The sequence below is a fragment of the Barbus barbus genome, assembly GCF_936440315.1.
Source record: "Barbus barbus genome assembly, chromosome: 35".
In the NCBI taxonomy this organism is placed as follows: Eukaryota; Metazoa; Chordata; class Actinopteri; order Cypriniformes; family Cyprinidae; genus Barbus; species Barbus barbus.
This window is the reverse complement of record NC_136763.1, coordinates 19,842,264-19,859,335: the sequence shown is the minus strand read 5'-3', so window position 1 is coordinate 19,859,335 and position 17,072 is coordinate 19,842,264. Positions and strand designations below refer to the sequence as shown.

Below are 17,072 nucleotides of genomic sequence, written 5' to 3'. Positions count from 1 at the left end.
GCGCTTTAAGCTGTTATTAACGCAGTTTCTTACTCTAGCATCTTTGTATTTTGAAAACGGAATCGCCGCCGTTGTCTTGGTACCGAAGACAACAGCGATCAAATCAGACCCTTTAAAGGTGAGGGGAAAACATTTAGCTTTAAACTTCCTTCATGTTTTCGTTTTATATGTTACCGCAACAGCCTTTTACAGTATGAACGTTGCTTTCAGCGAGGAAGTGTAAATACATATTTTGTTGAGGTTTGTTTACACTTAGCAGACAGGCGTTTTCTCTTGAGGAATGCGACTTATTTGACTGATATCGTCTATTTTTGTCAATAAAAAGATGGAGAGTCTAGACTTTTCTGAGGAGGAGATCCAGCAGCAGTTGGCTGCGCTTGGATACGGAAATATTCCCAAACAAAGACTGCGGGAATTCAAGAGAGGTGGGGTCATATTTTGAACCGTTTCAGCCTCACCGGTGCATTTATTTTGTGTTTTGTTTTCATGCTATATAGCAGATCCTGCTTTTAAGTAGTGCTGTCAAACATCTTATAAATCTCCGTCAGATCTAGATCAGCTGATTCGTCATGAAAAGTCAAAGAGTCACAGCTCCACTGAATGGACTTCTCCAACATCTCAAAGCAGCTCCAGCAAAAGTCCACCTGCACTTATTAAGGAAAAGGGTGAGCAGTCACTCCTGCTTCAAGCTGTGCACTTTCATGTGACTTGCATGTTTGAACATGATTAACCAAACTACTGCTAAATTTGTGTTTCTCCCTCAGTTCAGTTGAACAGCATGGCCCCCAGATGTAACTACGTCCTCTTCAACACCAGCTCAGCAGGGCTACACAGAGATGTACGAGTTTTTATGCACCTTAAAAAATGTATCATACTTTTGTGACTGTTCGCACAATGTGTGACCCTGGACCACAAAACCAGTCATAAGTGTCAATTTTTATAAATTGAATTGAATTGAATAAATAAGCTTTCCATTGATGTATGGTTTGTTAGGATTGGACAATATTTGGCTGAGATACAACTATTTGAAAATCTGGAATCTGAGGGTGCAAAAAAAACCTAAATACTGAGAAAATCCCCTTTAAAGCTATACAAATGAAGTTCTTAGCCATGTATATTACTAATATAACTAAGAAGTTTTTATATATTTATGGTAGGAAATTTACAAAATATCTTCATGGAACATGATCTTTACTTAATATCCTAATCATTTTTGGCATAAAAGAAAAATCAATAATTCTGACCCATACAATGCATTTTTGGCTATTGCTATAAATATACCCGTGCTACTTATGACTGGTTTTGTGGTCCAGGGTCACATATCGTTCTTAACTCAGGGCTGCTGAAAGAGTGTGGCGCAAATCAAAAAACCCTACTAACCTTAATGTGTATCAGTCACTCCTCTCTTCCCTCTCTGCTGTCTCCACTGCTAAAAGGACATACTATCATAACAAAATTAACTATTCGTCTAACTCTCGCTTGCTCTTTAAAACATTTTCCTCCCTCCTTTGTCCTCCTCCTCCCCCTCCTTCGTCTACTCTAACAGCTGAAGACTTTGCTATGTTCTTCATTAATAAAATTAAAACCATCAGTGCACTATTTTCCATACCACAATCTGTCAAGCACATCTTACCAGCAAACATACACTCGCTCACATCCTTTTCTTCACTCTGAGGCAGAAGTCTCCAAACTCATCCTATTTAATCATCCTACTACTTGTCCACTCGATCCTATCCCATCTCATCTTCTTCAAGCCATTTCTCCTGCAGTTGTACCTGCACTCACTCACATCATTAATTCATCCCTTCAGACTGGTGTTTTTCCCTCAGCATTTAGACAGGCTCGTATAACCCCACTAAACCCATCCCTTTCAGAGAACTACAGACTTCTCTTCTTCCTTTCATTGCAAAAACACTTGAACGAGCTGTTCTCACACAGAACAACCTCCTCGACAGCAACCAGTCTGGTTTCAGAAGTGGACATTCAACCGAGACTGCCTTGCTCTCAGTTGTTGAAGCCCTAAGACTAGCAAGAGCGGATTCCAAATCTTCAATACTTATCTTGCTGGATCTGTCCACTGCTTTTGACACGGTTAACCACCAGATCCTCCTGTCAACCCTATTGGCAAAGGGCATCTCAGGAACCGCACTCCAGTGGTTTGAGTCTTACCTATCAGATAGGTCCTTCAAGGTATCTTGGAGAGGTGAGGTGTCCAAGTCGCAACATCTAACTACTGGAGTGCCTCAGGGCTCAGTTCTTGGACCACTTCTCTTCTCTGTCTATATGGCATCACTAGGTTCTGTCATTCAGAAACATGGCTTTTCATATCACTGCTGTGCTGATGACACTCAACTCTACCTCTCATTCCATCCTGATAATCTAACAATAGCTGCTCGCATCTCACCTTGTCTAACAGACATTTATTGCTGGATGAAGGACCATCATCTTCAACTCAACCTTGCCAAGACAGAACTGCTTGTGATTCCATCAATCTCATCGTTTCATCACAATTTCACCATCCAGTTAGGCACATCAACCATAACTCCTTCAAAAACAGCCAAAAATCTTGGCGTTATGATTGATGATCAGCTGACTTTCTCAGACCACGTTGCCAAAACTGCCCAGTCCTGCAGATTTGCTTTATTTAACATCAAGAAGATCAGGGCCTTTCTTTCGGAACATGCTTCACAACTCCTTGTTCAGGCTCTTGTTCTGTCCAGGCTGGACTATTGCAATGCTTTCTTGGCAGGTCTTCCAGCCAGTTCTATTAAACCTTTACAGTTAATCTAGAACGTGGCAGCAAGATACATTTTTAATGAGCCGAAAATAATGCATGTCACACCTCTGTTTATCAATTTGCACTGGCTACCAATAGCTGCTCGCATAACATTCAAAGCATTAATGTTTGCCTACAAAACCACCACTGGCTCTGCACCCCTTTGCCTAAATTCATTACTTCAGACTTATTTACCCTCTAGAAGCTTGCGCTCTGCAAATGAACGTCGCTTTATTGTGCCATCCCAAAGAGGCACAAAATCACTTTTAAATTAAATGTTCCCTCCTGGCGGAATGACCTGCCCAACTCAATCCGAGCAGCTGAGTCCTTAGCCATCTTCAAAAATCGTCTAAAAACACATCTCTTCCATCTTTATTTGACCCTCTAACTCTATCACTCTCTTTTCTAATTCTATTATTAAAAAAAAAAAAAATCTAACACTAGCTTTTCTAATCGTTTTGTGTTTTATCTATTTGTTTTCTTTTTATTTATTATACAGATAACAAAAGCAAAAAAGGCCTCTAACACTAGCTTGCTCTATTCTTTTTCTATAAAAAAAAATCTTGCTACGTGTACTGCATTAAGCTAATTGAGACTTGTTATAGCACTTGCATATCATTTCTTCAATTTGTAAGTCGCTTTGGATAAAAGGGTCTGCTAAATGACTAAATGTAAATATGTAATTTTTCCATACCTAGATTTTCTCCTCCACATTTAATGAGGACGATCATGGAGACTCTGGTATGAATCACTATTATGATTCATATTCACGGCACACAGTTGCTCAAAGACCAGCTCGGCCCTCCACGGCACCCAACAGGCTGGAGACCGAGGCAGGGCCTTCTGAAATATTTCACTCCGTTTTGGATTGTAGTGAGACAACAATTCTTGACAGAGAACATCAGGTTCATTTGAAGCCTGTGATTAAGAGGAAAGTGTTAAGGTAGGTACGCAAATTAATTTCTTGATTTGATAGTTGATGAGTACATCATCATCCATGCAAATAACGTGCAATGTGTAACAGACATCATTATCTCATTATATAGGAAGCATCATGGTCGGTCTCAAGTCTGTGATGAGTCCTCACATAGTGAAGATTCTGGTAAGTCCTGTGGTTATGTTTTATGATAATGTTGAGAATGGAATAATAAACCACTTACTAAATGCTGCAACGTGTATACTGTACTGCTTACCATTAAAAAAACAGAATGTGAAACAGAATACATCATGCAAAAGTAGCATGTTACGTTATTTTTACATGATGTCATCATAATGCATCTACAGAAATTTTGTTGGACATTCTATGTACACAGAAAAATAGCATGTTGTGCAAAATATACAAGACGTTTCAAAGGCTTCATTAGGCTACATTTTATCCTTTTTTTGTTGATAAAATTCTATAAAAAACAGTAATATTGGGATAATATTATTATAATATTCAATGAAAATATCTGTTTCTATTTTAATATGTTAATGTAACTTTTTCCTGTAATGGAAATTAATCATTCTATTATGCTAATTTGGCGGTCAAATAACATTTCTTATTATCTTCATACTTTTATGGAAACACTTTAGATTCTGTGAATAAAATATAAAGGATTAATTTCTTGAAAAGAAAAAAAAAAACTTACTGACTCCAAAAAATGTGAACAGTAGCTTTCATATTATATTCTGAAATGTAGTATGGTAGTATTCTTTTCTGAACATAGCCATGCTTTGTCTTTACATGCAGTGAAACCTCCTAAACACCAGGTGGCGCAATTAGCTGCATAATCCCTGTAAAGTTCTTACCGGTAATCTTCTTAGTTACAGTCCCCCTCACTCTCAGCCATCTGCTTTGGCTCAGAGGTGAAGTTCATTTTCTTACTGAGGACTAAAGAAGAGATCTGTCCATCTACCTCAGGATGTATAAAGCTTTTGACAGCCGTTGGGAAAATGAAAGCAAGGACGATGAAGGATCTCTGTCCTCTTCCTCCTTCTGGACAGATCAGGAAAGTGAGGGGGAAGACAGGGATTGTGTTAAGAAAGAAAACAGAGCGAATGAGAGAGAGCCTGAAGACGACCATAAGGATGTCAAAGAAAGCTTTTTAATGGGAGGTGATAAAAAGAAGAGGGTGAAGGAGATGCTTCAAGAGAATGAGTTGGGGAAGGAGAAATATCCTGAGGAAGATGAAAGTGAAGTAGAAAGAGAATGTTTCATAGATGATGAAAGTAAAAACAGCATAGAGATAACAAGAACAAGGCAAAATAAAGAGGAGGAGGGAGAAAGTGAAGAGGAGGAGGGAGAAAGTGAAGAGGAGGAGGGAGAAAGTGAAGAGGAGGAGGGAGAAAGTGAAGAGGAGGAGGGAGAAAGTGAAGAGGAGGAGGGAGAAAGTAGAGAGGAGGAGGGAGAAAGTAGAGAGGAGGAGGAAGAATGTAGAGAGGAGAAGGAAGAAAGTGAAGAGGAGGAGGGTGAAAGTGAAGAGGAGGAGGGAGAAAGTAGAGAGGAGGAGGAGGAAGAAAGTAGAGAGGAGGAGGAGGAGGAAGAAAGTAGAGAGGAGAAGGAAGAAAGTGAAGAGGAGGACGAAGACGGAAGTCGAGATGAGAAAGAAGAGCTGTGTAAACAACAGACAGGAAATGAAAAGGAGGAAGAGAATTATGAAAAAGAAAGAGAAGAGGGTGAAAAAGGAAAAGCACTTGAAGAGGAAGAAGAATTTGAGCTGTGTGAACAGAGGGAAGGGAATAAAAAGGAAGAGGAAGAATCAGAAGAAAGTCAGGAGGACGAGGATATGAGTGAGGATGAAAAGGACTGCAAGGAGGAGAAAGAAAGCTCTGCCAGTGCAGAAAACACTGATGAAAATGAAGAGACACAAGCCCAAAGTGATGATTCAGAGGGCGAGAAAGTTCAGGAGAGTTTTGAAGAGAGTGAGGAAGAGGAGTCTTTTTCAAAAGAAGACTCAGAAAGTGAAGAAAAGTGTACAGGTGAATTACCAAAGTGTGAGGAAAAGAAAGAAAGCCTCACCAAGGAAAAGAGCACAAGTGGAAGTGGGGAGGAAAATAGCCATTTTTCAGAGGAAGGAGAAGAAAATGAAGGAGCTAATGTATGTTGTATACCTGAAGATGGTGAAGGCACTGAGGGAAAAATAGATGGTGGTAAATCTTTGGTGAAGGAAGAGAGAACAAGAAATTCTGAAAGTGAGGGATCAGAGAATAGCAAACAGAGAGTACCTAACAATGAGGAAGAAGAGCAAAAAAACAGTACAGAGGAGAACCCTGACAGCGACGAGGACAGGAATTGTGGAAATGAATATGACGAAGAGATTGGAAAGAGCAGGCCTGGAGCAGATGAATGTGATAATTGGATGGAAGAATTGAGACAACACAATTCCGGTGAAGAGGATGATGAAGTATCTAAAAGAGGCAGTGAGGAAGAAGAGGAGAGAGAGTGGTTTTTCAGTGAACCTGTTGAGGAGAAGGAGGCTTGTGACCAGGACAGGAAGTCATGGGCAAGTGATGATGACTATGTTACAATAGCCAGTGGCCATTCGCAGAAAGACGAGGAAGAAAATTATAACATGATACCTACTTGGGAACAAGAGCACGATGATGTACAGCAGACGAAGGAAACTAGAGATGTCTATGTTGAGGATTTTCATGAAAGTCTGGGCAGCCCTGCAGCAAGCATTTTAACTTCCGGTTACGGCACGTACAGACCAGACTCGCCTAAAGACGGAGACCCGGAGGAAGTGGATTATAGAGATGACTGTACTCTGGCTGGATTAGAAGAAGAGAGCGAATCCATTTTAGATGCTCGAGATTATGAGGATGACAGCAGTCCAGCGTGTTTCAGAGATAACCAGGCATTAGAAACATCTGATGGACAAGCTCCTGCTGAATCACCAGATGCTGGTCAAGATGTAACCATCTGTAATGATAAAAGCCACAATAAATCTGAAGATGACGACCATCGGTCTCCTGACTTCCCAAACCGAGAGCATCAAGCTGACCTGCACCGGAGTCCCACAGAGAAGGACACTGGAACTCAACATGGAGGCTCTGAGAATGTGGCATATTTCACTGACGGCTGGGAGGTAGAGGATTTGCGGGACTGTCTTAACCACCCCTTTAATTTGAGGCACAGGAGAGGCATAGTTCAAAAGAGACCTGAGGAGAAACAGTACAATGATGGATACGGTGACAGCAAGAAGAGGAGGAAGCAGAAGAGAGTCCGAGCTTATACTGGCTGCCTTGGTGTGTTACACTGGTTAAAGGGAGTTTTTAGAGGTATTAGTTTTTAGAGGTATGGCTGTGGAGGAAACAGAAGAAAGGCGTGTATTTAGCTTTTTTCCATGCATAAGAAATATGTATTTATGTTTTAAAACAACATCTATACACTACTGTTAAAAAGTTTGAGGTTGGTAAAATTACAATTTTAAAGTAGTTTTTGTTGCTGTTTTGTTTTTGGAAGAAGTCTCTTATTTTCACCAAGGCTGCATTTATTATTTGGCCCAAAATACAGTTTAAAAAAAAAACAATTTTTTTTTTTTTTTTTTTTTTTTCATGTTTTAAAATGTAATTTATTCATTTGATGGCAAAGCTGAATTTTCAGCATCATATGATCATTCAGAAATTATTATAATATACAGATTTATTTTTTAACAGTTTATTTAATTTTCTTTGTAGAAATCTTGATGTTTAGATGAAAAAAAAAAAAGGAACAGCATTCGTCTGAAATAGAAATCATTATAGATGTTATTATAGATTTGGTATGTTTAAGATGTGCGTAATCAATCATATACTTGTTTTGTAGGTACAGTTAGTGAGCTGGAGGAGCGTTTGGACCAAATGCGGATCGGTGCATCTCGTGTGCACTATGACTCGGAGAGTGACGAAACCAGAAGCTATACTGACAGATCCAGCTCTGTGACGGAGGAACCCCCGAGTGCTTTCCGTGAATACATCAAAGGCATGGTCAGTACACAGACACTTTCACACTTAACCAGTCTTAAACAGTTTTGAGTTTTTAACGTACATTTGTCCATTCCTCAGACACGATCACACAGTGAGAGTGATATCCGACCCCATCCAAAGTCATGTAAGTCCCATTTGCATGTGTCTAGTTTCTGTTCATGCCTGTTTCTTTGACCTTGGGTTGTCAGTTAACATGATTTTACATCATTTTTGATTCTCTTCACAGTTATACGGCCAGTTTTTGATCATCCTCACACAAGGAACTTGAAGAAAAATGATCCAGTGGCGAAGTATGGCATATTCTGTATTAATATATAACCTTCATAAATGGAATAAATGATTCAGGACTCTGATCTTTTTGTTGTTCTGAATGCGTTTGGAACTTTTATCAGGTATTTCCAGTATAAGCAGGACTGGGAGATGTTTAAACCTCCAGGAGAGAAAAGCAGGAAGGAGCTGCATTGGGCCATCAGGGTATTATAAATCATGTTGCTAACCCAACAGCCAGTGCTCCACACAGAGATCTGATCTCACCATTATCCAGTCCGTCTGGAAAGACATGAAGAAACTGAACGAACTGAGAGAGACTAAATCCAGAAGAACTGTGGCAACGTCTCCAAGATGCTTGAAGAAACGCTCTTGCAAAGCTACCAGAAAACTATGTGCAAGTGCACTGAGGGCAAAAGCAGTTTTAAACACAAAGGATGCTCACACCAAATGTTGATCTGATTTAGTTAACAGAATTGATCAAATCTATGACATTATTTTTGAAAGCATCCTCATTTTACAGTACTTTTACACAAGTGCCTAAAACTTTACTATAGCTTTGCAGGAAGGTTTCTTGAAGCGTGTTGGAGATGTTGCCACAGTTCTTCTGGATTGAGTCTGTCTCAGTTTGTTCTGTTTCTTCATGTCATTCCAGACAGACTGGATGATGATCAGATCAGATCTGTGTGTGGAGCACTGGCTGTTGTCAGACAAAAATCTCACTTGATTATTATAATTAATGGCAAAATGAATGTTTGGAAATGAAAATTGCTATTTCCTACTGACACGTACAGCAAATAACCAACTAAAAACCATTTGTTGGTTGGTGAAAATATTAATGGCCTAAGCCTTTTGCACAGTAGCATATGTATATAAAGTTATATAAATTATAGTTGATTACTTTTATTTAAAATATATATAATTTTGTTTTTATCCTCAGGAACAACTTATGTATCAGCCTCCACCAGTAAGTTACATTGTTTTTTATTTTATTTTTTAAAGAATTTCCTAGAGGCTCTTATTCTGAGTACTTTTTCTTGTCTCTATAGCCTAGACCTCAAAAGACGTACATCCCCAACAATTATGTGGTTCCAACAGAGAAGAAGCGATCTGCACTAAGATGGGAGATCCGACATGATTTAGCACATGGCATTATCCCAACAAAAATCTCCTATCCTTGACATAGAGAATGTTGCATCTATGCCTTATCTTTTATATATGCTTATTATTTATTAATGATATTGACATTTTTTACTCAATTGCACATGTGAAATGAGACCTCACGATCATTGTTTTTATGAAATAAACATTTTAATACTTTGAAGTGTGTGCTGTGTTCATGGCAGGTCACTGTATGGGAGTTTGAAGGGATACAGGGGAGCATAACGCACATCGTGCCACAGAAGCTTCTTTTCAAGAAATTTCACAGCCTCCAGAGTGAGAACCAGACTCTCGTGTTTCAACATGCTGTGGACGTTCAGACCTGAAAAACAAAACGAAACAATATGCATTTGTATTAAGATCATAAAGGAGCTTTGATGCAATTGTTTCATTACCTTATGTTTGGTTAAGTGTGCTTTCACATTACAGCTTTTGGTGTGGTCAGATTGTTTACCTATAGCTGGAATGATATTCACTGTTTTCAGATCTTCAGTCGCTTTAAGAATGTTCTGAGGGAATTCATCTCCTCTGAAATTGATGCATACAAAAAAAAAAATGAAGAAATTACTCAAGGAAACAAGTATGCTATCAGGTTGGCAATGGCATATATACATCCACTTTTGCATATTTACACGTCAACGATGAGGACTGAATCGCCCCACTGCCTGTGTTTGATCAGGTCCAGGAGGTAGTGGGGGTCTGGAGTGGGAATCTCCAGTGAGTCCACAATATGAAGATAATCCTGGAGTGGGGGAAAAAATGACTTCCACTTAGTTTGCATTTCGACAACAGGATATTTATGAACCAAACCAATATGCTGCCCTCACTAACAAGTGCATCAGTGAAAGCTTAAATAAAATATAAATCTCAAGATGAAAAATGCAACAAAAACTAGAAATGACGCGATGACATCTAACAAAAAATCCCTCTCTATTTATTTATTTATATACATATATATATATATATATATATATATATATATATATATATATATATATATATATAAAAAACTACAAAAAACACACACATACAATAAGCAAGCACATAACTAGAACAAGCTAAAAATTTATGAAAATATAAACATACAAGTTGTTTACAAATTTGAATACTTTAATAGTACATAATGCAGCACATTCCAAACCAAGCAAGATTTTTTACAGTGCCCTTCCCCTCACCTGAGCCAGCTTGGACGTTAAGGCGATTTTCAGCCCTTGCACTCGCACCTTCATGGGCAACATGTAATAATAGCTGGTTGGTCCCCGTGGACCATGAGCTACTCCTCCTGAACGAGAAAGAGGAGCACTTGTTTAGTAATTCAGTGAGCCCACTGGTAGTCTCATACACCTGTGTGTTTGAGATAAAGCTCAAACGAACAGACTTTATCTTACCTCCTCTCCACAGTGGAGAACGAATGCTTCCATGTCGTGCCCGGCCACTTCCTTTTTGTTTCCATGGTTTCCTGCCTCCACCGCTGACTTCAGCTCTTGATTTGACTTTTGCATGGCTCTACAATCATCAAATTACATATTATTGTCATATGCAATGATTTAAGTTTCTAGAATATGATTGGGAAGGTATCTAATAGGAATAGTTCATCCAAAAATGAAAATTAGCAATGCAAATTTACTCACCCTTAGGCCATCAAAAATGTAGAAGAGTTTGTTTGGTTTGTCACCAGTGGATCCTCTGCAGTGAATGGGTGCCGTCAGAATTAGAGTCAAAACAGCTGATAAAAACATTACAGTAATACACACCACTCCAGTCCATCAATTAACGTCTTCTAAAGTGAAAAGCTGAATGTTTTTAAGAAACAAATTTGTGAAGGCATTTAACTTTAAACCATCAATTCTTGCCATAATTTGAAATAATACTTCCTCCATTAAAAATTGTCTTCAAATGTAAAAATCCAAACATTTATATAGAACTGTTTTGTTTTTGCTTGTAAACTGTACTTGATCTGAAGAAAGCAATTTCATGGATAGAGGACTTGTATTTTAGCCAGAAGCAGTGGCTTTGTTTCTTACAAACACAGTTTTTTGCTTCACAATGTTACTTGATGGGCTGGACTGGACTCTCATTCTGACGGCACCCATTCACTGCAGAGGATCCATTGGTGAGCAAGTGATGGAATGCTACATTTCTCCAAATCTGTTCCAATGAGGAAGCAAACTCGTCCACATTTTAGATGGCCTTAATATTGAGCAAATTTCCATTTTTGGGTGAACTATACCTTTAATGCACATTACAAGAGTAAAGTTAACACCAGAGAGCATAATGTGCACCTCGTAATTACTTACTATTCGTTTGAAATTACGTTGCCAGACCTCTACATCATGAAGAATGTCCAGCCTTTTAATAGAAAAACAAAAACAATCATATATTCATTTGTTTTCAACATAACTCCAGACCAGAAATACTTCATAGAACTAAATAGTTTACCTAACAGGTACTGAGAAGACATCAGGGTGTAGGTCAACCACACCAAGGGGGTCACTGTCACGACTTCCCAAAGACTCAAGCCACGTCTGAGCAGGTGCCAGGTGAGCTGGGACATCAGCCTCACACCTGTGCAGCACTGGAAGATCAGAGCCGGATGGAGAAGCCCTCTCTAAAACAACAGTTCAGACCTTGAGTTGTTATTACTGTAAAACAATATTATATCAATATAGACGGTCCTTGCACTCCAGCTGTCATTTGGTTGAAAAGCTTCATCACAATAGTGGCTAATAGAAAGTTCCCAGATTTTTTGTGGCATAATTTGAAGATACTATGGTTACCACGGTATACTTTTGTCTCAAGTATGTAGAAAAAGTAATAATGGTGAATAATGCATTACACAATTATTAAACATACAAAGCTTTGCTTACTTTGTGGCGCGACTCCAATGAGATTTGGTGGGAGTCGCAAATTTGATGGAAGTGCGCTTTCTCCAGAGACAGATGAGATGAACTGGAGAAAAATGACGGGTTAACTCATCAGTGTGCTCCATCATGACCATCAATATCATGTTCACACGCGTTTGTAGTTTAGGATTATTGCCAGCAAAACAAAAACAATGCAGCTCAACGCGCTTACTTAACTTACCCTTTTAACAACCGTTCTTCCACATATCGCTAACGTAGCACGAAACATGATGCGGGCTAATTGAAGTAAATAATAAGAGTACTGCTGTTATAATTTCAGCTTCTCACATATTTGGTTTCCCTGTCAGAAGGTCGTGATGGCGTGCTCTGTGTACACGCTTCCGTCGCTCACATATGACGTAAGCTGCGTGGAAAAAAATAGAAATATACCCTCTTTCTCTTTTTGTGCATTCTTGTCATGACTGATAAGTATCATGTTCATTATATAAGATGTTTGGTGTTGCCAAGTTTCACTAGAGAAAATCAGCTATTTAAAAACATAAGCAACACTTTCTGGGAAAACAAGGCCAAAATAAGCTCTGGCTAAAAGCAGCATTTAGGTGGGAAAGGTCGCAGTATTGCATGAAAACAGACACAAGGGTGCTTATAATACGCGGACTTGGCAACCCAGAACAAAGAATCAAAGTTAAAACCATAGACTGTAAAAAAAAACAGATCAAGTTAATTTACATTCGATGAAAATAAAGCATAAAAAGAGCCCATTCTAAAATGGAATAGGCCGTACACATAAAAAAAAACATATATTTGATATAAATAAAAAATAATATATAAATAAAAAAGACATTAAAGAATGAAATTAGTTTTTTATTGATCATGTTTGTAACTTCCAGTTTTGTGAATGAGATGCTACATGTATTCATCCATAACATTTTTCGATTTTTTTATTTAATATTTGTAAAAATACTTACAAATTACGCAATACAATTTATTTAATAAAATTACTAATACAATGTAAAAATGTAACTTGTTAATAATACTTCTTATTCTTATCATTTTAATTTGAAATAGGCTGTATAATATATAGAGCGAGAGGTACGTTATTTTCAATGCAATGTGTAGGCTACATTCAAAATTTCAAAATCACATTTTAATCATGCGCAAAAAAAAAACTGAACAAGTAATGCTGGACACAGAGCAATTTTCAAAAATAAGTGATTATTTTATTTGTATCTTACAACTACAGACGCAGAAGATTCTTTGCTGCTTATTAGTCAACAGACTCTTCACAATAGGCACAGCCCTACGACCTTTGTCACAAGGTGATTTGTGTGATTGCATAGTGCAGTTTAAAACCTAGAATTCACATCCTCAGGTCAGTAAAAGATCAAACAAATGCACCAAACAACCTTTTTTTTTTAACTCCAATAAAATGTCAAGAGAACTTGTGTTTGACATATCAAGTGCAATCAGCTGTATGCCATCTAATTTGACAAAAAAATTATAATTTGCATATTCAAATTTTGGACAAAATTGACATCTTCCCTATAGGTTGGTGATGGTGCCCCTCAAACGATTAAAACAAAACTCCAGGCAAAGCACTTCTAGTTCTTTTTTCGAAATGATTAACAAAAAACAGCTAATTTGATCTAAATGAGAAAAGTGTTTAATTGTGGAAAAGGTGTTATTTTTGGCAGCTGGAACATCAAAATCAAAACAAAATTTCAAGTATGATCTTAAGAATCCCAATTAGAATAGTCCACAGGATTGATTCCTCTTCTTCCGTCACGTCCGAAGGGCCCTGAGAGTGTTGAGACTGACCAGGAGTCTCATCTGAGTAGTAAGAGTTTTTCTCGATTTCCTCTTCTGTACGTGCCATCTGGTCATAAAACACCTTCATCTCAAACTCACTCTCCATGTAGGAGGGATGTCCGTAGATCCCGATTCCAACAGGCCGAACAAAATCCCCCGGGACGACCACCACGTCCTGGCCACAGGTGGTCGACTGAAGCTTGTAGATATCAAAGTTTGGCCGCAGCGTCTTGTCAGAGACGTAGAGGTCTGCATCTCCCTTAAGGCTTTGCATGTACAGGATAATGCGTCCTTCGTGGTTGAGACGCAGGTAGCTGTAATTTCCCGCGCCGATGTGGCCCTGCACGACATGGAGCAGGACCCATTCCTCTGGCACAGAAGGCTCCTCTGAATGCTGCAGAGAGCCCAGGGCCCGGGACAGGGCCGCCAGAACCAACAAACCACCCCAGCACAGCACCATGGTCACAGCTGCCAGACCCCAGCTACATCTATAACCTCCCTGCAAGCAAAAAAAATAGTATCATCGGGACCCGGATCTTCAAAAGAAATCAGATTTTGGCATTCGGATTGGATCAAAACTTGAAAAAAAAAGGTTCTGAAACTGAAGTATGTATATGTGAGATTTTAGGAACACTGTGCCCTTGGACTAAAATGCTGTGTCTGCTGTTTTTCTGCTTAGTTTGCTGTTCCAGATAAGACCTATACTTTAATCTGTCACCAAACAGACAAATTTCCATATTCAGATGTCTGCACATAGTGTGATCCTATGTTGCACAATATTGTACTTCTGCTTTGCTATATATACCCATCGTCCTGCCTAGTAAAGTTGAGCTCTGATTAAACTAGACACTTGCGTCTTGATTCATCATTGACTCCCGGGCTATACAACCCAACCTGATTTCAGATCTGTTTTTATTGTTTTATTCTAACAGTATATATTGCTCAAAACATTTTTGTAGTATTGATTGCATCAACTTAGTATTCTGATCACATCAGAAGGGTGGATTCATGTGTAGAATAAAATGCAACAAAACTGGTTAATATTAGTATTATGTAATGTATATACATATTTACTTTTTGGACTTGATTTTTTTTAAACACTCATGCTGTGTTCCAGTCATTTTGACCCGGAGAGGATTTTTTCCTCCTGAAAATGCTAGTAGTGGTATCACATTGCATTACAACCTACTGACTTTACTCCTTCGGTGTATTACAACTTCCAAAAAATTAGTTTGTATGTAAATCCCCACGTTCTTAGACTTGTGGTGGTCCCAGTCAAAAATGATTGGCCTGCAAAAAAATCTCTCATTATGCAATATTATAACCAAATATTGGATTCAAAAGTGTTATCTTTCAACTTTTTTGGAACAGATTGATCGTATGCCTCACTGTTTTTGCAGTTGATTTTATGCACCTAAATTTTATGAATGTTTAATAATGTTTTGGTTTTTTTCCCTGGTTTGCACCTGAGGTGCAAAAGCTCAGATCAATGAGACCAGTTCTAAAAATAAATTTTAGAAATGATTGTTTTTAGTGCTTTATTTTTTGGTTTCACATAAATAAAAACACAAAGTGCCCCAGCATTAATTATTCTACCTCTTGTTGTTTGAAAACATATCTACATCTACATTTAGAGACCTGGTAATCTGGTCATTTGGAAAAGTTTGTTATCTGGATCAAGGCTGTTTCTCTCAAAAGCATTGTGTGAAAAGTTGCTTGTAGAGACCCAATGGTGGGAATGTTTCTACTAAAACTTACAAAGCTTTTGGGAAACGCAGCCCAGGTCTTTGCTTTGAAAAAAAAAAACAGAACAAAAATAAAATAGACCTGATCCTGTAAAGCAAAACACAGAATTTCCAAAAACAGATCATTCTTATTGAGATTTTTCAACAACTGGGCCCAGGAGCTGATATGAGTCTACACTGAAACAAACTGTAAATAAAACAAAGATTAGGCTACTGGAGTACATTTAACCAGAAGATACTGTAGAGTTTTCCTACTTCAAAATGTCATTTTTCTTTCAGTGTATTACTTGCTGTTTCTTTGTGTTCAAAGTCAATTTGTCCATGCACCTTTTTTTCTCAGTGTACTTGTAGTGATGCGTTTCCAGTGACATATGGCCAGAAGACTTTTCCCCAAGAGGCAATCTGAATCTAAACCTCGCATAGCTGTGAAACGACACCATTTGACACAAGCCATACATCTAGACCGGCTGCAGGCTGTTAAAAATATCTCTGTCGCTATTTCCAAGCAGCCACACACAAACAGGCCATGGCCATGCACTGTCAGTCCAGCCAGGAAAACCATACTCCAATGAAACTCTACATACTTTAACCAAACAATGCCTCAAGACGTCTTGGACAGTCCTGAATTAGTAAAATAATTTTGGTGCATAAACAAACAGTTGAAAGTGAAAGCATTCATTAAAAAATGTCATTCAAAGGTCTATTTGAACATAACAGCGTCTAAAAATAAGCAGCCGCCCAGCCAGTTAGCTTCAAAAGACTCGTTTTTGAAATACACGACACCCTATAAAATTATTTAACGTTACTCAGTGCGACGTACTATAACACACTCCGTTTCTAAACTAAAATGACTTCTAATTCCCGAAGCTTGCACAACAGAACAAGTGAGCTAACGTTAGCTAGCTAGCTAACAGACCAGTAGTTTTTATGAAACTGAAACAAAAGAACAATTCGTAATTAACGCAGGTGCTTTGATACGTTGACAAATATGTATTATTTCTGAGTTACCGGTGCATTGTCAAAAATACTCCATAGGAGAGGACAGTCGGCGTCGTTATGTTTTGAATCTGCTGTTACAGGTGTTGAGGTGACTACTGCACGCTCTGGGACTTGATGGCGTTATAATGCGCATGCGCGCCCTCTGTTGGTCAGGAGGGTAGCAGAACCATATGTATTTATATATATACTGTACATATTATATATGGTTCTGCTATCCTCCTGATCAACAGAGGAATTAATGCTATATTTATACTGTATATATATAGTTTTAAAAGCACTTTATAAGCATGATTGGTTTTCATGCGAAATTACCAAAGCTTTTTGACATTACTTTTAAAAAATATCTATAGTTTTTTATTAATTTGTATTCCAGTTAGAATTTTAGTACATCGAGTTAAACAATTTAAATTATAAATTTTGTCTTGTAAACTTGCTGAAATAAAATACGTTTTTATGATACTTTAAAAATATATATTTTATTCAAGTGACATGTGTTTTACT

At 38.2% G+C, this 17,072-nt stretch overlaps 3 protein-coding genes across 7 annotated transcripts; 1 reads left to right on the top strand and 2 right to left on the bottom strand.

Annotated features, from left to right (window-relative positions):
- The first annotated feature begins 37 nt into the window (after positions 1–37).
- Positions 38–9,330, top strand: LOC306855338 (centriolar and ciliogenesis-associated protein HYSL1-like). 3 transcript variants are annotated; one of them, XM_079393952.1, is made up of 13 exons: positions 88–118; positions 211–240; positions 326–425; positions 549–665; positions 765–838; positions 3,475–3,719; positions 3,823–3,878; positions 7,566–7,726; positions 7,805–7,850; positions 7,953–8,016; positions 8,119–8,200; positions 8,934–8,960; positions 9,043–9,315. In XM_079393952.1, the coding sequence occupies exons 3-13, from the start codon at positions 326–328 to the stop codon at positions 9,172–9,174; spliced, it is 1,104 nt and encodes a 367-aa protein (XP_079250078.1). In that variant the 5' UTR covers positions 88–118; positions 211–240; the 3' UTR covers positions 9,175–9,315. The 3 variants fall into 3 exon arrangements, with proteins under 3 accessions (XP_079250077.1, XP_079250079.1, XP_079250078.1); XM_079393951.1 differs by lacking the exon at positions 211–240 and having other exon boundaries at positions 38–118; positions 9,043–9,330; XM_079393953.1 differs by lacking the exon at positions 211–240 and having other exon boundaries at positions 38–118; positions 8,934–9,070.
- On the bottom strand, positions 9,291–12,418 carry LOC306855339 (large ribosomal subunit protein uL4m). Of its 3 annotated transcripts, none has more exons than XM_079393956.1 (9): positions 12,239–12,418; positions 12,022–12,103; positions 11,594–11,762; positions 11,452–11,503; positions 10,543–10,660; positions 10,330–10,436; positions 9,787–9,896; positions 9,550–9,682; positions 9,291–9,476 (listed from the first exon to the last, which is right to left on the bottom strand). In XM_079393956.1, the coding sequence occupies exons 1-9, from the start codon at positions 12,284–12,286 to the stop codon at positions 9,471–9,473; spliced, it is 825 nt and encodes a 274-aa protein (XP_079250082.1). In that variant the 5' UTR covers positions 12,287–12,418; the 3' UTR covers positions 9,291–9,470. The 3 variants fall into 3 exon arrangements, with proteins under 3 accessions (XP_079250082.1, XP_079250081.1, XP_079250080.1); XM_079393955.1 differs by having other exon boundaries at positions 9,609–9,682; XM_079393954.1 differs by having other exon boundaries at positions 9,291–9,682.
- A 446-nt stretch (positions 12,419–12,864) lies between these two features.
- Positions 12,865–16,687, bottom strand: LOC306855341 (UPF0669 protein C6orf120 homolog). The gene is made up of 2 exons (XM_079393958.1): positions 16,581–16,687; positions 12,865–14,326 (listed from the first exon to the last, which is right to left on the bottom strand). Exon 2 carries the CDS (start codon positions 14,285–14,287, stop codon positions 13,727–13,729), a length of 561 nt encoding a protein of 186 aa, XP_079250084.1. The 5' UTR covers positions 14,288–14,326; positions 16,581–16,687; the 3' UTR covers positions 12,865–13,726.
- Positions 16,688–17,072: the final 385 nt, after the last annotated feature.

Excerpts from the sequence above, each read along its gene's own strand:
- LOC306855338 (XM_079393951.1), top strand. The coding sequence starts at position 326 with ATGGAGAGTCTAGACTTTTCTGAGGAGGAGATCCAGCAGCAGTTGGCT. Across the intron at positions 426-548 it reads ACTGCGGGAATTCAAGAGAG|ATCTAGATCAGCTGATTCGT; the intron begins GTGGGGTCATAT and ends AATCTCCGTCAG. Across the intron at positions 3,720-3,822 it reads ATTAAGAGGAAAGTGTTAAG|GAAGCATCATGGTCGGTCTC; the intron begins GTAGGTACGCAA and ends CTCATTATATAG.
- LOC306855341 (XM_079393958.1), bottom strand. The coding sequence starts at position 14,287 with ATGGTGCTGTGCTGGGGTGGTTTGTTGGTTCTGGCGGCCCTGTCCCGG.
- LOC306855339 (XM_079393954.1), bottom strand. The coding sequence starts at position 12,286 with ATGTTTCGTGCTACGTTAGCGATATGTGGAAGAACGGTTGTTAAAAGG. Across the intron at positions 10,437-10,542 it reads TTCTCCACTGTGGAGAGGAG|GAGGAGTAGCTCATGGTCCA; the intron begins GTAAGATAAAGT and ends TTTCTCGTTCAG. Across the intron at positions 9,897-10,329 it reads TAACGTCCAAGCTGGCTCAG|GATTATCTTCATATTGTGGA; the intron begins GTGAGGGGAAGG and ends CCCCCACTCCAG.